Source organism: Scatophagus argus, chromosome 22 (genome assembly GCF_020382885.2).
Source record: "Scatophagus argus isolate fScaArg1 chromosome 22, fScaArg1.pri, whole genome shotgun sequence".
In the NCBI taxonomy this organism is placed as follows: domain Eukaryota; kingdom Metazoa; phylum Chordata; class Actinopteri; family Scatophagidae; genus Scatophagus; species Scatophagus argus.
The window spans coordinates 4,541,637-4,567,433 of record NC_058514.1 but is presented as its reverse complement, the minus strand read 5'-3'; the positions used below and the strand labels follow the sequence as shown (position 1 = coordinate 4,567,433).

At 41.4% G+C, this 25,797-nt stretch overlaps 3 protein-coding genes across 9 annotated transcripts in view; 2 read left to right on the top strand and 1 right to left on the bottom strand.

Moving 5' to 3' along the window:
* The window catches only part of LOC124053670, a 65,399-nt gene extending 55,626 nt beyond the window's left edge, over nt 1-9,773 (bottom strand). For 4 of the 7 annotated variants that reach the window (XR_006842201.1, XM_046379054.1, XM_046379053.1 and 1 more), the window contains exon 1: nt 9,642-9,656. The gene's annotated coding sequence lies outside the window, so the exon portion shown is untranslated. Of the gene's footprint in view, nt 1-3,832; nt 3,929-9,641 lie in introns of those variants that run through there. The other 3 variants (XR_006842203.1, XR_006842202.1, XM_046379052.1) reach the window with 2 other exon arrangements.
* On the top strand, nt 4,565-17,650 carry pah (phenylalanine hydroxylase). The gene is made up of 13 exons (XM_046379062.1): nt 4,565-4,721; nt 6,333-6,452; nt 9,680-9,863; nt 11,730-11,818; nt 12,311-12,378; nt 13,030-13,226; nt 13,934-14,069; nt 14,153-14,222; nt 14,491-14,547; nt 15,202-15,297; nt 15,764-15,897; nt 16,000-16,115; nt 17,135-17,650. Exons 1-13 carry the CDS (start codon nt 4,650-4,652, stop codon nt 17,176-17,178), a joined length of 1,383 nt encoding a protein of 460 aa, XP_046235018.1. The 5' UTR covers nt 4,565-4,649; the 3' UTR covers nt 17,179-17,650.
* A 293-nt stretch (nt 17,651-17,943) lies between these two features.
* th2 (tyrosine hydroxylase 2) lies at nt 17,944-22,550 on the top strand. The gene is made up of 12 exons (XM_046379061.1): nt 17,944-18,292; nt 19,603-19,777; nt 19,967-20,055; nt 20,140-20,207; nt 20,299-20,349; nt 20,443-20,588; nt 20,699-20,834; nt 20,920-20,989; nt 21,074-21,130; nt 21,435-21,530; nt 21,623-21,756; nt 22,177-22,550. The coding sequence occupies exons 1-12, from the start codon at nt 18,062-18,064 to the stop codon at nt 22,340-22,342; spliced, it is 1,419 nt and encodes a 472-aa protein (XP_046235017.1). The 5' UTR covers nt 17,944-18,061; the 3' UTR covers nt 22,343-22,550.
* Nucleotides 22,551-25,797: the final 3,247 nt, after the last annotated feature.

Sequence of the window (25,797 nt, the reverse complement as noted above, 5' to 3'; positions counted from 1 at the left end):
TCTGCAGGTAACACTATGCCTCTCTGTTATCTGTTGCACAAACTGCAAATAAATAAAGCAGCTGTCGAGCCCATTAAGATGCAATTAATGTTTATATAAAATCAGACAATTGAGAGCTTTCACAATATAACATTTTCACAACCCTACTATCATGGCCAATTAAATTCATCTTTATTGGGTGTACTGTGTCTTTTTGGCAAATACACTACACTGAAATATGAGTGTAGGCAGGTGGAGAAACTGAGTTTGTAACTAAAACTGTACCAAGGCGTACAGAAAGAAAAAGGGGACAGCAGTGTTGTCACCAAATTTCATGGCAACCCATCCAACTGTGGTTGAGACATTTCTCACCCAAAACCCACAAATGGTGGCAAGAAAAAGTAAAGGGTCAAGCAAAGTCAGCAGGATTCATCCTCTGGGTATCATGAATAGCTGTACTAAACTTCCACCCAATATTTGTCAAGATGTTTTACTTTGGAAGCGGTGAACTAGCAGCTAGCATGGCTAAAAACAAGTGCCCCTTAATAGCACCACCTCTGTTTTCCACTCACACTGGACCTAACCCAGACTCTCTCCCTGGATGAGATGCTGATCCTGGGAGAGTTCCTGTCAGGGCCACGTGCAGCAAGGGACCCAGATAGGGAAGGGGGTGACTTTTCTGGGTGTAAAATTCAATTATCCAGCGGGTGAGCGTGTCTGTTGTGAGCAGTGGGCGGACGGCTGCCCGTTCCCAGCATGCGACAAGGGGGTTAAGAACTACAGAAAGGCCTCCATTATCCCGAGTGAGAACGGCCCATGTGGCTGGCTGCACGGCCTCCACTCTCATTCACTCCCCTATACAACAGTGCTGCCCGAGAGCCTTAAAGTTTCATTCTCTTTTCTCTGCTCTCACTCCTTTTCTTCCTGCCCCCCTCCCTCCTCCCCTCTGTTGCTCTCCAGCTCACAGAAAAGAGCCTCCACAATGCTGCTGGAAGGCTGGAGTGGATTCTTCAGCACCCCTGTGGACAGTGCACATGTGGACAACATTCACAGGATGTCTGTCAACTAGTCCATTAATCAAAGACATCTCATGAAAGCACAATTAGGAACCTCACAACTCTATAACAGATTATCATGTCTAAGCACCCCTGCTATTCCTCCTGTAAAGAAATGCTCTGTGCTGAAGTCGTCTTTTCTCATCCAACTGCACTTTTTCACATGAAATATTAGGGGAAAAAGCTGGAGTTGCGTAATCATGACAACAAAAATGATTTTTTTTTTAAAGTGAGGACAGCTGCAAAGTTGTAAGAGAGCTCATTCCTTGCAGTCTGAGCCAATCAGACATTAAAACTGACTCACATCTGACTAATCATTCGTGTGAGAATGGATCTTCAGTGTGTGAATAAGACTGAGGCCCTATGGAGAGGGCTACTGCAAGACACACACTGCACCACTTCTCCCGATAAATGAGCAATTGTGTCCGTCACCATTATGACATTAATGACAGCAAATGACATAGCAGGGAGCCTCCATCCACTGTACAGTATGAAGAGGACAGTGAGGAACCTTGGGAGTTCAATGCGACATCACGTCCCATCTGCAAATTACTGAACACTGGAGACAAGCAGACGACACATGGAGTGGTCCATTATGAGTCCTCTGCGAGAAGAAAGTGGCTGCTACAGTATGTCTGTGTGCATTTCAATTAGGCTAGTGGGCTAAGAGGCAGTGTGCTAGTGAATTTAAACAGGTATTAACTCATATTTTAGCAGCTTGGAATAGAGAAACAAGCTTTAAAATTCAACCCTGACATATATCATAAAGCTGATATGGCAAATGTGTTGACACACATTCATGGTCTGTCTTAGATTGTCAAATTTCTTCAGTTAAAATTCCACATGATGGCATAAGCTAAAGTCTAGGTTCCCTACAAGGTTAATATTGCTTGAAAATCTTTTCAGCAACTGGATTTTAAATATTAGGCTCCAGCCCCGCGACCCTGACAGATAAGTGATATAGAAAATGGATGGATGGACGGATAGATTTTAAATATGTTAGCCTGTGTGCCGGCCTGGTGCTGTTCTCTCAACATTACCAAACCTACACTGCCCTCATGTGGTACCTGTGGATCCTCTCAGCATCAGGTGTGATAGTTGGAGACTCCCAGGAGTTTTTATATATCTTCAGTATTCATTTGGCTGCAATTTCTTTTTCTAACAATTTTAATTTTTTGATCACTTTAGCTTAACCTTCCAATACAGTGATGGTGCTCTTTTAATTTTGTTTGTTTAATACATAATGAAGCCCTGTGCAGAGGGATATGCAAGTGTTTTCTTTGAGGAAAGTGCTTTCTGAATTATTGCAGGCTTACAATCACCTTATAAAAAACAAAGAAAACACAAACAAAGAGGGAAAATGGCAAAACCTAACAAACATGACCCCAGTTGATGCACACAGTATTTAAAAACCTTACAAGATGTTCAAACAGAACTGAATCAGCCTTATTTTGTTAGGTCTGTTATAGTCTACTGTCTCTATTCTAAATCACATACTTCCTCTATGACACCACCTTAATTATTTTCTTTGTAAAATGCATTACGGCTTTCATCTCTATACCCTAAATCGACCGAATAATCGTCATACCTGTAACACAAAGCGGGAGTCTGGGCCGCAAGCAAGAACTCTGTTGTTTGTTGTTGTTGTTTGTTGTTGTTGTTTTACTTCACTGAATTTGGATGCCCTAACTGAAAACCAAAGAGTCAGTGGCGGTTGATGATCTTATAACATTTTGTCTTCAAAACATTTATTAAAACATTTTAATTCTCCCTCTGCCTTAACAGTTTTCACTGGACACATACAAACAAGAATATTATAGAGAAGGACATGAGAAAAAGAAAATAAACAAACCAGAATTCAGAGACACACTGTAGCTTTAGTGAGGAAAAACTATCCAAAAAACTTCACCATAGTGGATTTTGGCCACATCTTGTGGCACAAACTGGTAAGTTCACAGTAGAGACTACGAATCATTGTGCCCAACTGCAACTATACACCTGTAATGGCCCAAGCAGCTGTCTCATTAGATAAAACATAATATATATAGTAATAATAAAATTATAATGTAATCTTTTTTCTTCATATACCTTTACCTTTTTTTTTGTAAAAAGTTGTTTGAAAGCAGAATTATATTCTTTTCAGTCTGGAAAATGTTTTGAAGTTGCATTTACACCATCTTGTTGGTAGATAAAATGTAAAGAAAATATATTGTCACACCAGCTACATACTTAAAATGCAATCTGTTATTTGTTTAGCTGGCTTTCATATTTTTTGTGTGATTTATATATAACATACTTCAGTTAATTCTGTCTTCAGTTCACAATGATAAATGCAAATACAAAAGCAATATGAATGTGGTGACCCCCTGACAATTCCTGTAGCGCCACCAGCAGGTCACAATTTTCATTTCTTTTGTGAAATATCTCAACATCTACTGCATGGATTAACAAATTTTGACAGATTCCCCCAGATGACCTAGCATAAAATGCATTTTATTGGTCCCCTGACTTTCCCTCTGGCACCACCACGAGGATAAGTTTAATCCCCAATCACTAGTGCCATCATCAGGTCAAAATCTGCATTTGTCCAATTCTTTGGTTTATGACTAACTGTCTGCAAAACTAATGGCACTCCCATCAGCCTCGGCTATACTTTGTTTAGTGCTAAATAGCACAGGTTAGCCTGCTAACGCGCTAAACTAAAATGGTGAATATGATAAACATTATACCTGTGGAAATTTACTGAATGTTTTCACAAGTACAGTACTTAAGTACAATTTTCAAGTACTCGGACTTACCTTGAGTATTTTCACTTTGTTACTTTCTACTTCTACCCCACCACATCCTTATTTACTCCACTAAATTTTTGAGTTTAAGCACTGTAGACTAGTGTGTGTATATATATATTAGCATGCCGACATTAGCATACACTGGCATGTTAACATTAGCATTTACCTCAGAAAACTGTAGTTTAAATACTAGGAAGCAGGCTAATCTACATATTAGCATGCTAACATTAGCATTTAGCCCGAAAATACTGTTGTGTTTTAATTAATTTACAAGCTGTACTAACTACCTAGCTTTGTTTTTGTCTGTCCTTTATTGCTGGGGGAGAAGAAGAAAATATTATTAACATATTAATTACAAATTATATCCTTTAATCATATCTGCATTTTTATATTAAGTGTTATTTTCTTCAGAGGGAGCCAATGGTTAGTGGAGATATGATACGCTAATTAACGAATAATAGTGATGATGATTAATAAAACCCTGTTTTTCGTCAGTTTAAGGTAACTTCTACTTGCCAGATCAGTCTGGTTGCACAGTGGTCCTTGCATCAGCAGCTGTGATGGGTAAAACCCAAAGGCCTCAGGTGAAAGCCTATATGGCATATCCGGGGTCACCTCGACCCAGCGGTGGGCAACAAAAACCAGATGCGCCATATTGTAATTCTGTTTCACAACAACCGTCCCGTGACATACCGATGCAGAGGGGGTGTGGTGTCACGTGGCCCGCTGTCGATACTGGGAGCTTTTAAAGTCAGGAGCTGCTCACACAAACTCCGCCACAGTTCAGCATCAGAGTACGCAGGTTGTTCACCTGAAGAGCAAGAGGATGGACGCAGCATACAAGAGAGTCAATGGAAACACCGCGGGGGAGGCAGAGACAGCCGACCAGGGCACACGGGTAAATCTGACAGGTTATGATACCTGCTGTTTAACTCTCTAAGTACTTTTGCATTTCCAGGAGCTAATTAATCAACTTGTTTGAGTTCGTTTGTCATCATATGTTCATTTCACGCAGACAAAAAAATAAGTTGTTGCATTTACTTGTCGTTTACTTGTCTGTTTTTAATATAACAGTAGTTATAGAGTTGATCCTAACTGGAATATTCCAGGTAGCACAGCAGACAAAAGCAGGGATGTGCAAAGCTCCCATTGTGATTTGAATAGAATGAAAAAAACAGCTGATGTCACCGAAAAATTGACGTAATGTGCTGTCACAATACACCTGAAAAACAGAGGTGAAACAATCTGTTGATGAACAAATAAATAACCTGCATCTATTAATCATTCGTGCCATATTTCAGGCAAAAATATTTCGTTATCACCTCTTAAATATAAAAATTTCCTGCTTAAGAAATCTGAAGACATCGCCATGATACATACTTTTCATTCATTTCTGGCACTTAATTGTCAAAAAGAACAATCTGCAGATTAACCAGCAGTGAAACTAATCGTCCAGTGTAGCACCAATACAAGCCAAGTGGTTTACAGGTGCTCTACTCTTACAAAGCGTGACAATCATTCACAAAAGTCTCTTATTTCAAGTAAAGACTTTTATGGAGCTCGATTTCGGCCGAAATATCAATAAATACTGATCTGGAGTGTGCATGAACATCTGTAAGATATTCTGCTCTGCTGCAGCGCTGTAGAGGAAATTTTCGGTGTGCCCATGTTCCTTTTCTCATTTGTTCAAAACCCTCTCACATGTGGAGCATGTGGTCACGTCAGCACAACTACTGCAGAGGTCTGCCGCAAAAGGTTAAAGGCGTTAAGGCTTCAAGCCACAAGGTCAGATGACTTTAATGTGGAATGTCATGGCTTTCATTGAGATTTCATGCACTATCTCTTACTTATGACTGCACCTGAACACAGAAAGAAATTAAGAAATTAACTTTTATTGGTGGTTTATTTTTACACGCACTGAAATTTTCCCCTGCATTTAACCCATACTTGGTTGAACACACATGCAACACCCAGCAAATTACATGCAGTGAACACACACACACACACACACACACACACACACCCACAGAAGCAGAGGGCTGCCACTGTCACGGAGCAAATTGGGGGTTAAGTGCCTTGTTCAAGGGTACATCAGCCGGCTTATGGACCGGGCGGGTGGGGGGGGTGGGGGGATTTTTCTCCTTAATCACTCCACCACACCCAAATTTTCCGGTGGGGGAATCGAACCAGCAACCCTCCGGTCACAAGCTGCTTCTCCAACCTCCAGGCCACGGCTGCCCAAACAGACACATAATATCTGTGACTTACACATTCTCTTCACTTAAAAGGTTAAACTAGAGTGTTTGGAGAGCTTTGCAGCCCATTCAGCTGCTAGATTTAGGATTGAAAACATAAAAGTTACAAAAAATGACTTTTTTTCTTCCACGGATTCCTGTAGTAACAGCTGTATTAGCTGCTCCACTGAGAGCACATAAGAGAAACTGTAATTTAATGTATGACTCCACATTTAAGCTCCATGTCGTTTCCTAAAATGTGTCTTTCTCAACAGAGGAGACGGGGCTCCATGTACCTGGAGGAGGAGACCAGCAACAAGTCAGAAATGATTTCCTGCATCTTCTCCCTGAAAGAGGAGGTTGGAGCTTTAGCCAAGGCCCTGCGGCTCTTCGAGGTAAATTTCTCTACTGACAGCTTACATGCAGGCTGTCATTCCTTCACCCTTGGCCAGGAACTCTAATGCTTCTCCTGATCTTCATGTGATGATCAGGAGCAAAATTACTCACACAGTCATCCCCACTGAGGCATCCAGTATGTGACTTCATCCATAATTAAAGGAGCTATTTTTTTGTTTGACTGTGAAATCAGGTGAAAGGCAGCAAACACGTCACAATGGGGCTTGGTATTAATTGACACCACATGATTCAGCCCTAACTGTGTTTGTTGTGGAAACTGCAATTACTTCTGCAGCAAAACACCATAAAGAGGATGCAGGAATGTCAATAACTTACAAGAGAGGTAAAGTCTATTCGGGTTAAAGCTCACCACCCCATGCTTTATGCTAAGATAAGCTAACTGGCTGCCGGCTCCAGATTCATTTTAATGCACACGCATAAGAATATTGTAGCGATAATCTCGCGTAATTCTGTGCAATAAGGTTGATCAGATTCTCAAAATGTTGCTCCTTTGGTGCTACCCAAACAGACGGGATCGATGGGTTGATCGTGAACCGAAATTCTCAGTTCTTTCAGGTTCTTAAAGTTACTGATTAACATCAAACAAAACAAACTACATGGACAGTAAGTTTTCCTCATAAATAAATATAAACATATGAGAGTATTACAAGATCTAGATCACCATTTCAGGTAGTTACAACATGTAATTCTAGCAGTTTTTAGGCAATGGAAAGTACATTATGAATATCTCTAATGGTTTAGGAATAATTTCCTGTCCTTTTAAAGAGGGAAGCTGAACACACTGAGCTTATCTCAGGTGTTTGTCTATCATTTGTGTGCAAACATGACAGGTGGCTCTTTGATCCACTAACCCATCTGCTCCTCCAGGGTCTCTATAATATGAAATAGTCAAACACTGGACTGCTCAGACCCTGAAAACAACAACTTATAGTTTGCAAAGGTGGAACATAACTAAAATAATAACTTAAAATAGAATTTTTTGCATATACTTTACAAGAGCATTTTTATTTTATGCCTCTATTCTGTTATAGGCGTAATATGTGATTTCCCATAATGCAAGTCTTTCATTAAACTTTCCTGGGGTAATTTTGTGTTACAGAAACTTTTACATCTGATACTTGAGTACATTTTTCTGAGAGAATAATTTTGGGTGAAATTTACATTCAGGACTTTGACTTTTAATGGGATATTTTTACAGTCTGGTTTTTCCTAATTTGAGTTAAGGATCTGAAAGCCTGCAACCAGGAGAAGGTCATCGATCAATGAGTGTACTGTTTTTAATTTTCTGTTATCTGTGTGTACGTGACTGTATGCAGACTCAGAGTAAACGACTGGCAGTGCTTCAGTTGTTTAATTTTCAACATGGGTGTTATATATCAAGGTTCAAATTTACTCTTCTTGTAGGCAAAAACACCATATGTCTCTTGAACAATGTGCACGAAAACAGATGTAGAAAACATCCGCAGATAAAAGATGCTTTTGGTTTAAAAAAAAAAAAGGCATTTTTTTGGCTACATTTTCTCTCCTCAGCCATATGTGTGGGTGGAGATATGGGTGGGTTCATTCTGTTCAGTGCCAAGTTATGTGCCAAATGCTGCTCTTCAAATGCAGCAGTAAACATCAGGATCATCTTTGAGCCTATGAGCTCGCACTTTCCCAATCCTCCCCCTGCTCCACCTCCCTCCTACCCCCTCCTATCCTCTGCTTTCCACACTAAATGACCCCCAAACCATCAACACACACCTCCCCCTTACCACAGTCCCCATAAAAAACAGCTTTGAAGAGAAAATGCTTCGTTTTCTCCTCATTTGTCCTGCTTTCTGACTAATTGAGAACAACTGCTGTTTTGGGCCTTGTGCTGATGTTAATCCGCACAGCATCTATCACATGTTCATTCATATTCATCTTGTGAATGTCTAATCTTTATATTTCAGAAGGTTGCACATGAGACCTGCCAAACTGTTTATCCGCCTGGGACTTAAGCCCATGTGACGCCGCACTGTGGTTATCATGTGACGATTCAGTGCCACGGGCCGACCTTGACCTGGCACCTCGGCGACAGGGTGACAGGAAGGCTAATGTTACCTGGCTTATAGTGGGGTGACGGCTCAGAGGGGTACAGAAATCTGACAGAATGACCACTGCATCTTGCCGGGTTTAGGATTTAGGATTGAATATGCTAAGCCAAGCCAAGTCTCCAATAGCACACACATTGAAGTATTTGCTCAGAAACAGTGATATCATTGAACTTTCCGAGTGTTTTCCTGAGGAAAGAGACATATTTATTTGTGAATACTGACAGAAAACTGATAGAATCATCTAATATTAAACATACATGACTAACTTTAAATGTTGTGATCCTAAATCTTCCTCCGTGCTGTTCATTCGTGCTAAAGGCAATTAATGTAAAAGTATTAGAAGTCATTTTCCGCGTATTTTGATGCAACTGCTTTTGCACAATCCATATTTAAAGTTATATCAATTATGGATAAGGGGTTTTACTGTAGACCATATAAATTGAATTTAAATGGACATGGCCCTAAATAAGAGCTGTTAAATGTAGAATGGGATCCAGATGGGGGAAAACAGGAGGCCCTGCTGCTCACTCCCTTCACTTTACTTAGCCTATAGAAGACAGAGAACATCACACACCCTCTCCCTCCCCAAAGTTACACAAACACAAACACATTTTGATAGTAATTACCGTAGAGTCACACTATCAGCACGAGTCATCTTTTGACATTAAAGAGGGACTTGTGAAACGCGTCACATAAATTCACATCCAAAGGGTCATGTGCTCTTGCCACAGAATGAGCTGAAAGCCTAAATGTCAGGTGATGATTTATCTGACAGTATTGCACTTCACCAATTCTGTTCTGAATGCATTAATTATGCAAGTCCAGTCTGTCTGGCTCAGTGTTAGTCAAAAAGTGTAAGGCCACTCTGGCCTGTGGGCATGGTGAAATCTGAAAAATATCTTTCAACTTACTAACTCCACTGTACCCTCTAGTGGTATAATGAAGAGGGTGCTGTTACATGGAGGTTTTTCCTACATGGATGCAATTTGTATCTATCTAGTGAACCTTTTGCAAGAAATTAGACAAAATTTAGAGACCGGCAAACTAAACAGACAAGCTCTTTAAAACACAAACAAATCAAAGTCTCACCAAGGTCTCTTCTTTGTCTTTGATTTGGTGGGCCGCAGGAGAAGGGCATCAACCTTAAGCACATCGAGTCCCGTCCGTCGCGGATGAACAAAGACCAGTATGAGTTCTTCATCAGTGTGGACCCCACCTGCTCCCAGGCCCTGGACGATGTCATCGATGGCCTGCGTACACAAATCAGTGGCCACGTGCATGAGCTATCACGCAACAAAGAGAAGGACACGGGTAAGCAAGTGTGTGTAACTGTGGTGAGAGGATGTACACTGAACAAGATAAGCATGAATCCTGAACATGATGAAAACAAACAAAAAAAAGCATATAAATGACATGCTCCAACACAGCTGTGTTTTCAAACAGAAAATATGCTGAAATGTCTTACATGTTGATGATTGCTCATGCCTTTGTGACAAGGCTGAGGATATGATTCTTAGAGTTTGTATCGGTGTGGTGAGCAAACATCAAGCAAAATGTATGCACACTGACACATTTTACTTGGATGATACTTGTATGTTCTGTAATGAAATGTATTGGACACTCATTTCATTTTCATAGCAAAATCATCCAATATTTCTAATTTTGTGTCAGTGAAAATTACAAATGTCAACCTAGACAGTTCATACTCTGGGAATCCTGAATGTCTCTATCCAGTTTCCTGTGAATCCATCTGGTAGATGAAGGGGTTTTACCTTTTGGTGGTGCCAGCGGAAAGGTCAGGGATAACTTAAGCCGTTAGGGTTCATCTTCAGGGGAACATATTGACCAAATGTTGACCAATGGTGGCACTAGAAGAAAAGTCGGGGGGTCACTAAAGTCAGTAGTCCATCTCCTCTGTGGGTCATGAATGTCTGCACAGCATTAATGACAATAACTCCAGTTGTTAAGATAATTCAGTTGGGGCCAAAGCGGTGGACCAACCAACCAGCTTCGCCATCCCTCGAGCCACACAGCTTGCATGACTAAAAGATCAAATAATAGGAAGATCAATTGAGCTGAGATGATGCATTAATCAACTGAGTACAGTGTTTAGCTGTAGGATGGTGCTTCATAACCCCCCCAGCCAGACTGAGTAATGGACAGCCAGTGTCGCCGATGAGACTGATGGCCCGCCGCTCACGTCTTGACCCCTTTATTAGTTGTTTCCAGAGTGACATTGGTTTAGCTACTGAGGACCAACAGGCTCAGCAGGAACAGAGGAGCTCTGTGTCCTGGTCCCAGACTAACGCAGGGCAGGAGAACATGCCAAGGTCATGGCAGGCTGAGACAGACAGGGCCACCATGGATTCTCCTTTGACCCCAGTGTAGACACTGTGGTGTGCTGGTCAGGGTCAAGTGGACGAGTGGATATTTATGGCCTGTTTTGGAGGCTGCCTGTTTATGGAGGAGCCTGGCAGGGACCTATTGTCTTCCCGGGGGCCTTAGGCTGGACCACACGGCACAAATGTAGATTAATGATTGGGCCCCAGTGTTTCTGAATGTCATAAATCCACATGAACAAGCAGATGACCCTTGATTACCGTTCTGCTGAGTGTCAAAGATGCCATGGCAATGAATAAAAAAATCCAACAGTCAAAACATCGTCCACCAACATGGCTACCAGTTTACTTATTTACATCAGGTAAGAATCAAACAATATTTGGGCTGCAACAAGCAAGTATTTTCAACAGTTTTCATTCCTGATCAATCAGTCTTTAACCGACCTACCCAAAACATTCAGTTTGTAATAATATAAAACAGACAAAAGTAGCAAATCCTGACTGGGATCTGAATATGGCTGTTAGCTTTCTTTCATCAAATCAAACAAAAATGGAAAACAAGTCTAATGTATTAGTTTGATTAAACAAAGTATTATTTACTGAAGTCATCTAAACACAAAAAGATTTTGCTGCTGGTTGTCTTTTGTGTGGGTGTGTGTTCTTTTTAAATAAAGGCACGAACTTAAAAAAAAATATAGTAAATAAATATATAGTAAAAATATCCTGAATATCTAAATTTGTCTTTGTGCCATGAATGCCTAACTGATTTGACTTGACTAAATACCTGTTGAATAAAAACATAAATTATCAATGTTTAACAACTGTTATTATTCTCCAGTGCCATGGTTTCCTAATGACATCCAGGACCTGGACCGCTTCGCCAACCAGATCCTCAGTTACGGCTCCGAGCTGGATGCTGATCACCCGGTAAAGACTGACTCATCCATCACTGTCTGTCTGTGTGCCACATCCTGCCTCTGAATGTGTGTGTGTGTTTGTGTGAATACATGTCCACTCACGCCCACATGTCTTATGAAAGACAGGGCTGCAGAGATGACAGGCTACACTCTGCCGTCTATTCTAATGGAAACTATCTAGACACACAAATTGATGTCATTGCTTTAATTGAGCCCCTATAATTATAGATAATTGCTCCCTTTTGCCACCGCCATTAAAGCAAAATGTATTCATCGTAAGCTGAATAACACTCTACAAAGGCTTCATTTGAATATGTATTTGCGTGCTCTTATTAGAGACGGAGTGCATAATGCTGTCAAAGGCCACAGGGTTTAGCCTTAGCAGAGGATTTCCACTCTTTGATTTAGCTGTGAGCAGCCGTGCTGCGATCATGAGATCTAACATGGCTTTCCTTGATGTGTGTGTGTGTGTGCGTGTGTGTGTGTGTGTGTGTGTGTTCAGGGCTTCACAGATCCAGTGTACAGAAAGCGCAGGAAGGAGTTTGCTGACATCGCCTACAACTACAGACAGTAACTACACCTAAAATTCTTTTTAAACTTCATCTCTCATTTTGCGTGTTTTTGAAGCCTGTAAAGTCACAGATGAAATTATTACATATCTGAGTGGTTTTTCTGGGTCAAAATTGGCATTTTCAAACAGGGACAAATTATAGGCAGTCAGAGGTGGATTTAAAGGACCTTGGTCTTTGTGTCTGTAATTGAGAAGTATTATTAACAGGCACTACAAAAAGCGCCAAACCCCATGAAATGTTCACTGAGGTGACCTGCATTAACATAGCTGTGTGATACTGACAGATAACAAAGTGATGCTGTATGTGTGCAGTCTATCTTCATTTGCCCCAGGATGAATAAGACTTTTAAAGAACAATAACCTACCTTTACGCTTTTTAGAATTGTTTGTACCACTGTTGTTTTGCTTACTGTCTATTTGCAGGTATGCTTATGGATATTTTTTATCCCTTTTGACCGCTATACTGTAACAGTACATAACATTTTTTCTCTCCTTAATGTATATTTTTGTAGGAACAAGTACAGGGTATAGCATCGAATAATATACCATAGCATTTATAAGCTTAAGTTTAAAATGTCCCCAGAATGTCCTTCATACTGGAAAATACATACAAAACTGCATGAAATACAAACTTCATGTCTTTGTCCTAGTGGCCAAAGTATCCCTCAAGTGGAGTATACAGAAGAGGAAAGGGCCACGTGGGGCAAAGTGTTCAGGGAGCTGAAGACTCTTTACCCGACTCACGCCTGCCGCGAACACAACCGAGTCTTCCCCCTGCTGGAGAAATACTGTGGCTACAGGCCGGACAACATCCCCCAGCTGGAGGACGTCTCCCGCTTCCTGCAGTGTAAGTCAGACTCTTAGTGACCCTGAGGTCCCACGGTGATATCTTTCATCATTTATTACATTACTGAGGTCAAGTTGTCAAGTTCAGAGTCATAAAGCAGCCATTTTAACTCTTACGTCCATGTCGGAGGCTTTATGTCGTGTCTTTGATTCTGTATTGCTCCAAAGCCAAAATGCTGTAACTCTAAACTAAGTGAAGAAAAGACAACTTTCTTACATCTGTTTTATAAAAGCAATATAGCAATAAAATACAAACTGCTGTAACTATGCACATTGTGCCTCAGACAACCAGCTGGACAGCTAACTTAAAGCAAACTAGTTTATCAGGTGAAAGCCAGTTGGTGAGCTAGCCAGCCTCGCTGGCCTTAGCTAAAGCTAAACCTACAAATGTTCATTTATTGCTCCCTCAGTTGTTATCTCTAATTATGAATAATTAATTTTGATGAACAAATATAGTAGTAATTAATTTTATCATTCATTATAACTACACAAGTTAGTAGCTACATAATAACAATAAAAATAGCTAACTATTCCTACTAACCTAAAGGCAACTAGCTTAAGCAAGCAGAGTAGCAGTGGAATTGATGTGATGTGGTGTGATTAAGCTTCCTTTAAATCACATATTTCAGTGTAATAATATAACCACGCTAACTGTTCTTATTCATCACAATCAATCACCTCTTTCATCTGTCCACCCCTTTCCTGTAGCATGCACGGGCTTCCGGCTTCGCCCGGTGGCTGGACTCCTCTCGTCCCGGGACTTCCTGGCAGGACTCGCCTTCCGAGTCTTCCATTCCACGCAGTACATTCGTCACAGCTCCAGGCCCACATACACACCTGAGCCGTGAGTGTCCGAAGTCAATTCAAAAAATAAAAAAACATAATGTGTGTGATGTTAAAGAGTCTGTTTTTTCATTTCTTACGCAGGGATATCTGCCATGAGCTCCTGGGACACGTTCCTCTTTTTGCTGACTCTAGTTTTGCCCAGTTCTCACAGGTAACCAAGCGTCCTGTTGGAGCAGAAGTAATGAAATGACAGCAACACACAACTAAATAAAACAGCAAGCCAGTTATAGCTTTATGCATTGTAGCAAAGTTAATATTATCAATATAAATTGTGTTGATATTGTTCTATTAATCTTACATGCTAAACATACACTTTTCACTCAGAGGTTCGATTGAAATCTTATGTTAACATGCAAATCACATGTAATTGTGTAACTTTTAATTTGTTAATCTATGTGCTTTGATTCTATTCTGTATAGGAAATCGGTCTTGCCTCTCTTGGAGCCCCTGATGAGTACATTGAGAAACTTGCTACTGTGAGTACTATGTACATAGGAAATAATAGTATTAGATGAACTAATCAGCTTCTAATTCTGGTGGATTCATACCAGGTGATTCTAAACTTGTAAACCATAATGATGGTTTTATTTGTTTGGGTTTTAAGGTGTTTGTCTCAACATGTGACAGCAGTTTTATTTGGAACTAATTTCTACCAAAGGAACAGTTCAACATAACTGCAACCTCCACAGCCTCACTTTTAGCCGGGGGACATTTGTTCTGTGTCCTATCCATTTTTCTCCCCATGTTTTTCGTCTTTCCCCACAGTCATGGTGAAATCAATTCATTCATGTAAAGCTTTATTTAAATAGGGAAGGGTCATTAAGAGCGAGCTCTCCTTTTCAAGGTCAGCCTGAATAAGAAACACATAAAACATAGAATACTGTACATGCATAACACAATACAACAAGCCACATAAACAGTAAACAGAAAAGGCATATTCACAGACATGCATGCCTAAATGACATAAGGTATAAGTGAGGAAATTATTTTGTTTTTTTGTCATTTAGTTGAACTGACCCTTTAAAGGTATAAAAGAAGTTGAGCACTTCTTGATGAAAATCTAGAGGTGAAATCTTACCTGGCTTTCGGTGTGTGGATCATATTTTCATGAACTTTCTGTGTGCCCCCAGGTGTACTGGTTCACTGTGGAGTTTGGTCTGTGTAAGCAGGGCTCAGAGATCAGAGCTTACGGAGCTGGCTTGCTGTCATCGTTTGGAGAGCTGCAGGTACGAGGAGGACATGGGGGTCAACACATGTGCTTGAGTCTCGAGAAAAAAATCTGTACATGACAGACACACAACACACACATCCACAGATGGGAGATAAATAATTAGCTTTCTGTGCTTTCCTTCCTCCTCCTGAACCCCCGTGTGCTGTTATAACACAGTCACCTTGTTGCACAACAGCAGGCAGTGGGTTAGTGGTCCACTCAGGCTCGGGTTTAATGTGTCAGTGGGGGAGTCGGCCTGCCTGCCCAGCGGGGTGTGGGTAAAGAGGTTCAGTGGGTAAGTGGGAGCAGAGAGAGGACGAGCATCTCACTATCGAGGTCACATCAGCAGAGGATGTGCACTCTGCCAAGTCACATCAACAGAGAGACAGAGCCCTGAGTCATGCTGCACTTCCTGTTTACTGACAGCCAAAGAGACACTCATTGAAAAATTTAAATCCTTTTCTTACATGGTGTTCTTTCAGTACTGCTTGTCAGACAAGCCCAAACTCCAGCCATTCGACCCCAGCAAGACCAGCCTCCAGAAATACCCAATCACAGAGTACCAGCCTATTTACTTTGTCGCTGACAGCTTTGAGGACGCCAAAGAGAAAGTGAGGTAAGATGGTTTTCATAAGCACCTGGCTTCAAGCTTTCCTGTAGATATAGTTTAGGTTACATACAAAACTTGTGTTAACATTAACATCTCTCTGCCCAACAGGAAATTTGCAGCCACCATCCCCAAGCCTTTCACAGTGCGCTACAATCCCTACACCCAGAGTATCGAGGTGCTGGACAACACCCAGCAGCTCAGGAACCTGGCTGACAGCATCAACGGTATGTGTCATTATTTTATTAATACATTCAAAGCAGAGGTCACCAACTTCTTAAGCTGTGTGATCCCTTAGTGTGTCCAATCATTATCACTTCCTCACTTCCTTTATGGGTTATGAGCCAGCAGTGGCTCCAGCTACACACTTAGTATTCTGGACAACTTGGATTTTAGATGTCAGGCTTTCACAGCAACACTTCTTCAAGACCTTTTAGGCTCTTATCAAGCTTTAAACAAGACCATTACTCATTTTTTTTTTTAAAAAAATGGTTTCTCCACATGGCTGCAGGGCTGAATAAACTGCAGACCAAACCCAAGCAGCACTATGAAAACACAGTCATTCCCCTTTGCTTCTGGTACGTTACTATAAAATGGATGCTTGGTGAACAGAGTGAAATCGCACACACAAAAACAGAAAGTGTAACAGGCGGGCACAATCTGTAAACACACTAAAAACAATCTCCCCACATTAAAGTCATTGTTTCTGCTGTGTAGCTCCAGAGCTGGGATTTCTACTCTGTCATAAAAGTGGAAAAGTCTTTCCTGATGTTAGCCGACACTTAATTTCAGCGGAGGCAGAGTGTCCTCACTACAAAAGACTGATTTATTTGAATGCTTTTAAGAAGTTAAATTAAAAAAAGCAAATGTCTTCCAAAATGTGTAGAGAATATATACAATGCTGTGCAGCAGGAATGTTTTCGTTCTGCTTTATTGTCCTTTTGATCATCTCACAACCAGATTCTTCGATCTGCTGTGACTTAAAGAACGACACTCGTGTTATGCAATAAATTATGAAACAGAAACAATACACTACATCAAAACAGGGCCAAGCTTCGTGAGTCAATAGTAAGCACAGCGGGCTATTATGGATGACATAACAAGGCTATTTTTGTCTAATTGTCTGTCTATGAAATTTTATTGATGTGAAAAAAAAAACTATAACTATGAAGATTAGTTTTCTAATCTCTCTAACTCTAATTCAGTCTAGGTCTACTCTAATGTTGGTTTATTGCTCTTATTTCAGGTGAAATGGGGAAATTGTGCGAAGCCCTGCGGAAACTGCAGTAGCTGCACATGAAATCTGAGCCGGAGATCCCAGAGCATCTCGGCATTTCTTCAATGAATATTCTGCTTAGCCTGCATGCAAATGAGCTTTCTTTGTATTAAAACAAAATAAATGAGCATACTGCTGCAATCCAGTTAGTATTTCAGTGAATAAAGCATAACCTGTTGCTCATGTGGCATAATGAGTAATGTGTGTACGACAGATAAAAATGTTACTGTCAGTATTGTTACAGTATAAATGTTATTTTGAGAAATGTTTTTCAAAACAAGAGGGTTTTGTGAATCAATATCTCTGTAGTGGACCGAATGAATTTAAAACCTAATATGTAAACATTCAATTCTGCTTCTAATATGGTGCTAAACAGCAGTTTTTCTTTGCATTTCAAACCTAAAAGCGCATTAGCTTTTGCTTTGCTTGGCTGAATAAAATGTTTTGTATGCATGAAATGTAATGAAACAAATAAATATGAAATACGTCTTCTTCTTTCTGTCATTAGCATTAGTTGTTAACACTCACATATTTGAGACAGATCCAGGATTCTTCTCATTTGAAATACATCTTTTTCAATTAATTTGCAACTAAATCAAACCGCTGAACATTATCTGTAACCTGAAATGGCCTGATTTGGTTAAAAGCATCTGTGATTCATATATTTCACTTTATTTTATTTATTTATTTATTCGGAATAGGCCGTTTCCCCCTCCTAAAAGCACTATTTTCGTCTCATAAAAAGATGTGATTTCATGACGCAAAACGGGCCCAAAAAAGCCCAAACGGACGTGGCGCACTTGCGCAACTCATCTCCATGAAGCCCTCAGATGACACACTATTTAAACCTGTGCGCGGCGGAGGTGATGCTGACACACTCCGGCTGACACCGCACACATGAAGACGGACAGCGCGGGGCAGGCGGCGCCGTTCAGCGGCAGGAAGCAGAGTCTGATCGAGGACGCCCGCAGGGAGCGCAGCAGCGGCTCCGCGGGCTCCCCGGGGCCCTCCAGGTTCGGAGACGGCTTCGTGTTCGAGGAGAAGGACGGCAGGGTCACTCTGAACGTCCTGTTCGCCCTCAGCAGTGAGAAAAACGCGGGCTTCTTCAAAACTGGGAAAATATTCGAGGTAAGCCTCGTGCATGATGCCGTAGAAGTACCTGTTAAATGGTACTGCAGTTATAATGTAAGTCAAGGTAAGACAAACAGTAAATGTACCCGTTATGCAAAGAAATCACGTGAGTGTGTATTATTGTTACTGCCACCTTTAAGTAGTTTTTTCTTTTATATTATTCAGAGGTGAAAAGTAACTAAGCATATTTACTCAAATACTGCACTTAAGTACTATTTTGAGGTACTTTCCATATACTTCAACTTCACCACATTTCAGAGCAAAGTACTTCATACTTCACCACTACAGGAAGGCTCTTTCAGAACTTCAGTTATTGTGCAGATTCAGATTAATAATGCAAAATACAACAAAGAAATAAATTCCAATGTATTAAAGATTAAGATAAGACTTTATTGATCCCTGAGGGGGGAGTTAAAAAGGTCTTCAGAACACAATAAAAATGCTTGTCACTGTTTCTCAGCTGCTGAGGTGTCCAAATCAAAGCTGACTAAGCAGGAAGAACATCAAATATTTGGATATTTTGGCTGAAAATAAACTTGATGCTCAAAATACTGTAATTTCAGATTGATTTCTGAGCGACTGGAGCTTGAGGTCAACGTGGGGCCACAATCAGGTGTTTTACAACAAATATTTTATAAGATAATCACATTTTGTACCTAAATTTGTGATCTGAAAAATAACCAGTTGCTACAGCTGTCAAAAACAATGTGATGGGAGAAAAAGTACAATATTTGCTCTGGAATGTGGCAGAGAAGAAGTAGAAAGTAAAAGAAAATAGAAACAACAAAAGTCGAAGTACCTCAAAATTATACAAAGTACAAAAGTACTTAAGTACAAAACAAGAGCAAATGCTCTGAACAAGCCTTTCATATTTGATCTGGATTTGCAATAGCAGAATTTCATACAAAATAAATCAGCTCAATTGTGGCCATTTAAATCAGCTTTATTCTCATTTTAAAATTTGTAAAGGATTTGTGTGTCACCTGGTCATGATATTAACAGGCCGTGATGTGCTACTTTGTTTTTTGTTTTTAAAGTGCGATGATGTAAACAAGCTTTTTTTTAAAAAGAAACAAAACAGATTCTCATCCTTTGAGTCTTATGTTTTGGATTTGAGTTATAGATTCTGATGGGCAAAACAAAGGCCCTAAAATGCATCACCTGAAGCTTTACTCCCCCAAAAGACAATAAAATTCCATCTCACATAAAACTATTGGGTCAAGATGACAACGAGTGGATAGCAAGTCTTTCTTCAGCATCACGACAAAAAGGCCATTATTTGACAATCGTTTAAATTTCCCTCTCAGACGTTTGAAGCAAAACTTCTCCACATCGAAAGTCGCCCGGGGAGGAAGTCAAAGAACAGCACGACAGATCTGGAGTTCTTCATGAAGTGTGAGGTTCACAGTTCTGACCTCGACGTTTTCATCAACTCCCTAAAGAGGGTCGCCGACGACGTTCGCTGCATCCCGGAGGAAAAAGGCACCTGATTTTATTATTAAACGTCAAGCTTTTCTCTTTATTAAAACATCTTGTGAGTTGCCATCATGTTAGGACATCGAATGCGATGCCTGTGCAGGGCTTTTAAAACCATTTAATCTTAATGTTAATAACATACAACCCATAACAAAAGCACTAATTAATTATTTTTTCCTCCCGCTGACATCACAGTTCCCTGGTTTCCCCGACAGATAAAAGACCTCGACAGATGCAACATATTAATAACCAAATTTGATCCGGACATGGACCAGGAGCATCCCGTGAGTGTTTCCATATCCTCCTGCATTATCATGTTCTATTTACCAGACAGCTTATTTATCGTAATTTCACATTATTTGCCGCAGGGATACAGCGATCCAGAATACAGAAAAAGACGGGCTTTCATCTCCGAACTCGCCTTCAGATTCAAACAGTGAGTCGGATATTTTAACAGTCCGTCTGTCTCCACTGAGTACTGATTTCATCCACGTATCCTCTCATAAATGAACTGTACTTTGTCACAGGGGCGACCCGCTGCCCATTGTGGAGTACACAGCAGAGGAGGTGTCCACATGGTGAGAATGAACCGCATGGCAACAGAGCACAGACGCACAGAGCGAGCGTGAAGATGATTAAAGTGTAATGATGTGATGTCGCTGTGTTGAAAGGAGGGAGGTGTACCGGCAGCTGAGGAGTATTTACCCGAGCCTGGCCTGCAGGCAGTTCATGGACGGCCTGCAGCAGCTGGAGAAGGACTGTGGCTACGGAGAGGACCGCATCCCTCAGCTCAGAGACGTTTCTGCCTTCCTGAAAGGTGACACAGGATGAAAAATTAGAATAAATGCTGCTGCTGTTGAAAGCTCTCCAAGAGCTAGAAAAGATTTATTTAACAGTGCACTTCCTCTGTGTTCCTGCTCGTTTCAGAGAAAACTGGTTTCCAGCTGCGGCCAGTTGCTGGCCTGCTGTCAGCCAGAGACTTCCTCAGCAGTCTGGCCTTCAGAGTGTTTCAGTGCACACAGTACATCCGTCACTCCTCGTCTCCCATGCACTCCCCTGAGCCGTGAGTCACCTGCTTTTTGTGAACAAACGTATTCATTCATGTATTCGGCCGCGTTTTCTTGTAATGACTCAGTCTGCTCCCACAGAGACTGCTGCCATGAGCTACTCGGCCATATTCCCATGCTGGCGGACAGAGAATTTGCCCAGTTTTCACAGGTAATCGTGCAGTACTGTATGTTCTTTGATTTGAGCGTAATGTAGTTGCATTACTTTAATACTAACTCATCTGAACCGCCTCAGGAGATCGGACTTGCCTCGCTTGGAGCTTCAGATGAAGACATTGAGAAGCTGTCAACGGTAGGTTTTGATTCAGATTTCACACATTAAATGAGAAGTACCTGAAGTGTGGTTTAACTCAGTGAGACTTGCACAAGTTTAAATTGTGAGTCCTTAAGATAAAAACATCACAAGATCTGAAAAATGACACAAGTGAACATCAAATGTTGGAAGACAACCTTTTAACCTTTGAGGGAAATGCAGACTCCCTCCACTTTAATGGGCCTTCGGTGCCATCTAGTGGCAGAAATAAATAATTGCAAATTATGTTCAAGCTTGCACAGTAATGTTCATCTGCCTTCTTCACTGTTTTCTCACCTCATAGTTATATTGGTTCACTGTGGAGTTTGGCCTCTGCAAGCAGAATGGCGCAGTGAAAGCTTACGGCGCTGGACTGCTGTCGTCTTATGGAGAACTTGTTGTGAGTGTGTTCTCCATGTTCACACACCAACACGTTGCTGCACACATTCGTTTAAGCTGAGTGTCCTGACAGTTCTCGACTCGTCCTTCCAGTACGCTCTGTCTAATGAGCCGGAGTACAAGCCGTTCAACCCAGAGGAGACAGCAGTGCAGCCGTATCAGGACCAAACCTACCAGCCGGTTTACTTCGTTTCTGAGAGCTTCGAGGATGCAAAGATTAAGTTGAGGTATTTACTCATTATTTTATGCTGCTTTGTCTGTTTATAGAAGAAGAACAGTGTAATCTGTCAAGACATTAAAGCCACTGCTTAAAATACTTTCCACCCTTAAAATACAGTAAAATGTATTTTAATCTGACCTTGCTTGTTCACAACACTGCAAATAAATGTTTGGAATAAAATTTGGAGCATATAGTTTTAAATTAAAGTATAACCACAACCTTAATCCTGGATTAATTACTTAATCTTAATGCTAAACCAAACTTGGAATAAATTGTTTTTAATCTTAAAATGGGAATTTAAAAAAAATGCTTTAACATGTTATAAAATATGATATAATATTCAAACAGATGATGCGTTCAAGAGGCTTAACCCACCCACCCACCCACCTGTGTCTATGCACCTACTGATACCCATTCACTTCAACAGGAGATACTCTGCAGCCATCAAGCGCCCCTTTGCAGTTCGCTACGACCCCTTTACCTGCAGCATGGAGGTTCTGGATCAGCCCAGCAAGATCCAAAACGCCCTGAGCCAGATGAGAGAAGACCTGAAGACCCTTCATTGCGCCTTGGAGAAGCTCAGCTCATCTTAAGACCAGGAGGAGATTTTCTGCAGAGATGAGAAAGCAGTCAGAGAAACTGGCATCTGGCTTGTGTTGCTTTGTATAGGAGATCTACTGCTAAAACACCACGTAAAGAAAATCACAGCTTAGTCAGGTTTGTGAGGTTCCACAGTGCTGTTTATTTAAGTGTATAATGTGAAGATTATGTAAAAAGAAATAAACCTTTTATTTTCATGAACAAATGTCAGTGTTTTACATTCCAGAGAGATAGAAAAGGTACTGAAGAGAGAAGTCTAGTGTTTCCCAGCAGGAGGAATCAGAGAAAGAGAGACTGGACCACTACAATGCAGGACTTGTGGGACATTTTCTAGCTTTTAATTCCAAACCAACTATTTCCATTTGGGGAAAAAAAAATAATCTTGGAACCCATTTATCTTCGTGTGTTATTAAGCAAAGGGAAGGAGCTAATTACGAATGATTTAAGTATCATGTTTCCTCAGCTGGTCAAGGCCAAAGCCAGCACTGGGGCCCAGCACGTCAGTAGGGCCAGGTCACCGGGACCTCACAGTCAACCACAGCACGGTCCGCAGGGCCGCTCTGCTGACAGATGCTCTTCTCTCTTTATTTCTGTTTCTCCATGCGACCGGAGAATTTGGCCTGCGGGCATTTCTGACGGACGTCCAGCGTTTTGATCTCCACGCGGGCGACAATGCACGTCAGAGCCGCGCACGTCAAAGCTTCTTGCCCTGAAAAAGACAAATCGTCTCCATCTGCAGGGCTCATAAAGCAGCACCACCATCAGCACGGTGGCTGGCTCTCACCGGCCACCTTGTGTTGGGAAGCCTTCCTATCCCATAATTCCACTGTACAGTAAATCAAGCCCTGCTCCGGCCTCCCTCGGAAACCCTGTGTTTGCAGAGTAGAAAAAAATGTGTGTGTGTGTGTGTGTGTGTGAAAGCAAGTGGAGGGATAGATTGATATACTGCTTGACAAGTGTGCATGGACACACACATGCATGCACACACTCTCTCCAAGCACAAGTCAAACACTTTATAATTTCTTGTATCTCGTTCTACGTCCAGCGCCCTCAAATCCCCATGAAACCGCCGCCAGGATCCAAATCTGCTGAGCGCTAAACCAAAGCAGGTTGCTGCAGCAACAGGGCAACCAGTGCGGAATCCAGCTCGATTCCTGAACCCCTCGGCTCCTCGCCGCTCACATGCTGTATCATCCCGACTCCGACCAGAAGGGTTTTTTGATGTCAGGGCCATCCCATTCCTACGCTGGCTTTATGGAAACAGGGTCGTGGGGTTCACTCTGCCCTCAGGCCTGAGAATTCGAGAAGAAAAGATGCTTCAAAAACTTTATTTGTCAGTATATATATCTATATATATATATATATATATAGATATATATTACATACACCGAAATTCTTCTCTGCATTTAACCCATCACTGATTGAACACACACGTGCAACATGCAGTGAAACACACAGGAGCAGTGGGCTGCCATGTCAGGCGTCCGGGGAGCAATTGGGGGCAGGTGCCTTGCTCAAGGGCACGCCAGCCGTTGAAACAACCATGCTTAGACTTAACAAATCGTTCACCAGTGCTTTATAGCTTAGTTATAAGGCATTAAAGGGACAGTTTTGGTGCCGGTGAAACACTAAATCCTGTGCCTGTAGGTGGCGCTGTTGCTCCTGGGCAGCGCTGTCTCACGCATGTTTTCTCTGTAGTTACGGCAAGCTAATGGTAAGTTTATGACGTGAATAACCAGTATTTCTAAACAAGCATGACGCACTTCATGCGTTAACGGTGTTAACGGAATTTACGCTGTTTGCGTTACAAACTCGTCTGCTTGAGCGAGTTCACGCTGGCCAGTAAGCGACAGCGCCGCCTAGAGTCACAGAATTGGGCGCAACATTTCTATTAATGTTCAAGGTAACGTAATACAAGGTGGGCAACAAGGCAAAAGAGAAAGAAGGGAAAGTCCCGGGTGTGTTTTCCCAGCGCTGCAACATCTGGAAGTTTAAGCAATGAAACCCCCCAAAAAGGTCCATCCTGAGACCAGTGTGACATGAAAAGGAATGAGGGATTTCACAGTGGATGCCTGAGAATTTTATGTGGCATCTTCTGGCCTAACCTTCGAACTCTGGACTAAGTGTGCAAATGTAGGGGAGGACTGGGCTGACAAACAAATGTGCCAGGTTTCCCAAAATTCAATCAACCCTCGCAAATGTTAATAAGTCATTAATAACGGGTCTTAAGTTCTTCACTTTCTTGTAAGCCAGCAGTTTGTAAGTCATCTGTAAGTATAAATGTTAATAAATCAGAAATAAGGGGTTATTATAATAAGCCATCATCGTTTTTTAAATGGACTTCAGATGTTTGGATGCTTTGCAGCGCTTTTAAAAGCAGTAAGCCATCAAATGGTCCATTGGAGGGATAAAAAGTCAAAACAAATGTCATGCTGGAGAAGAATAAACACTTTGCAACCCAGACATTTTTCTTTTTCATGACTTATTCCTGAATTATAGGACATTAAGTAAATGGTTTATTAACCATAGCCGGTGGTTTGGCTCCATCAGGCAGTGATATCGACAAATTCATTTGTGGCAGCAACTGTTTAGATGATCAACAAAATCCGGTGAAAAGTAACGATGGAGCACTTTTCGACCGACTCTCTTCTACTCATCAACGTAATCGCTTCATTCTGGGAAAAGATTGCACAACAAACCAGTCGTTAGATCAAGTCAAACACTGGCCTCAAAGAGCTCTAATCTCTTTCTTTGTTTCACTTCATATCAGGCTGCTCATTATTTTTATTTGCTCTGTTTTTGTTGAGCCTGGGCTTAAAGTTGGAAGGGCCGCAGAAGACTGATCAGAGTGGGGAGATTAGGAGAAGGTTGGTTAGGATTTTTAAGGCGGTTTGATCTCTCTTTCATCCATTTCAGTTTGTTATTAGTCCACACACCACATGAGGTCAAACCGCTTCATTCAGGTTTACATCAAAGGTAACACAGAGGACAGGGGCAGGACACACTTCCAGGAAATAAGTGAGCTCAGGGACAAAATGGAATTATCGTTTGATGCTATTCTGCTTGTCAGCCATCAGATGGTGTCCTTGAGTCACTGGGATTTGTAAAGCCACTGAGATTCATGACTCACGTTTCAGAGGATCCTGACACGGACATCTCCCATGTTACATGCAGCTGCTCCAGCACCACTTCCACAGCAAACATGGAGAGTGGAGACTACATTGGCCCTGGACCACGAGGGCAGTAGCATGTTATGCTTTGTGGAAAGCGGTTAATGCGACCTGTCCAAGAAATATCCAACGTTGACGAACTGGTTTGAAAGGGTGGACGTCTGCATGGCCTCAGTTCGCTCCATTCGGTTGTGCTGAGGCATCTCTGCACAATACCACACAGCATTTCTGCTGACATATATATTAATTAAGTAGCATAAAGAGCCCATCTATGAATG

Coding starts and splice junctions, on each gene's coding strand:
- pah (XM_046379062.1), top strand. CDS start 4,650: ATGGACGCAGCATACAAGAGAGTCAATGGAAACACCGCGGGGGAGGCA. Junction 12,379..13,029: donor ATCGCCTACAACTACAGACA/GTAACTACACCT, acceptor TCTTTGTCCTAG/TGGCCAAAGTATCCCTCAAG. Junction 15,898..15,999: donor GACGCCAAAGAGAAAGTGAG/GTAAGATGGTTT, acceptor TCTGCCCAACAG/GAAATTTGCAGCCACCATCC.
- th2 (XM_046379061.1), top strand. CDS start 18,062: ATGAAGACGGACAGCGCGGGGCAGGCGGCGCCGTTCAGCGGCAGGAAG. Junction 19,778..19,966: donor CTGCATCCCGGAGGAAAAAG/GCACCTGATTTT, acceptor CTGACATCACAG/TTCCCTGGTTTCCCCGACAG. Junction 20,835..20,919: donor CCCATGCACTCCCCTGAGCC/GTGAGTCACCTG, acceptor CTGCTCCCACAG/AGACTGCTGCCATGAGCTAC.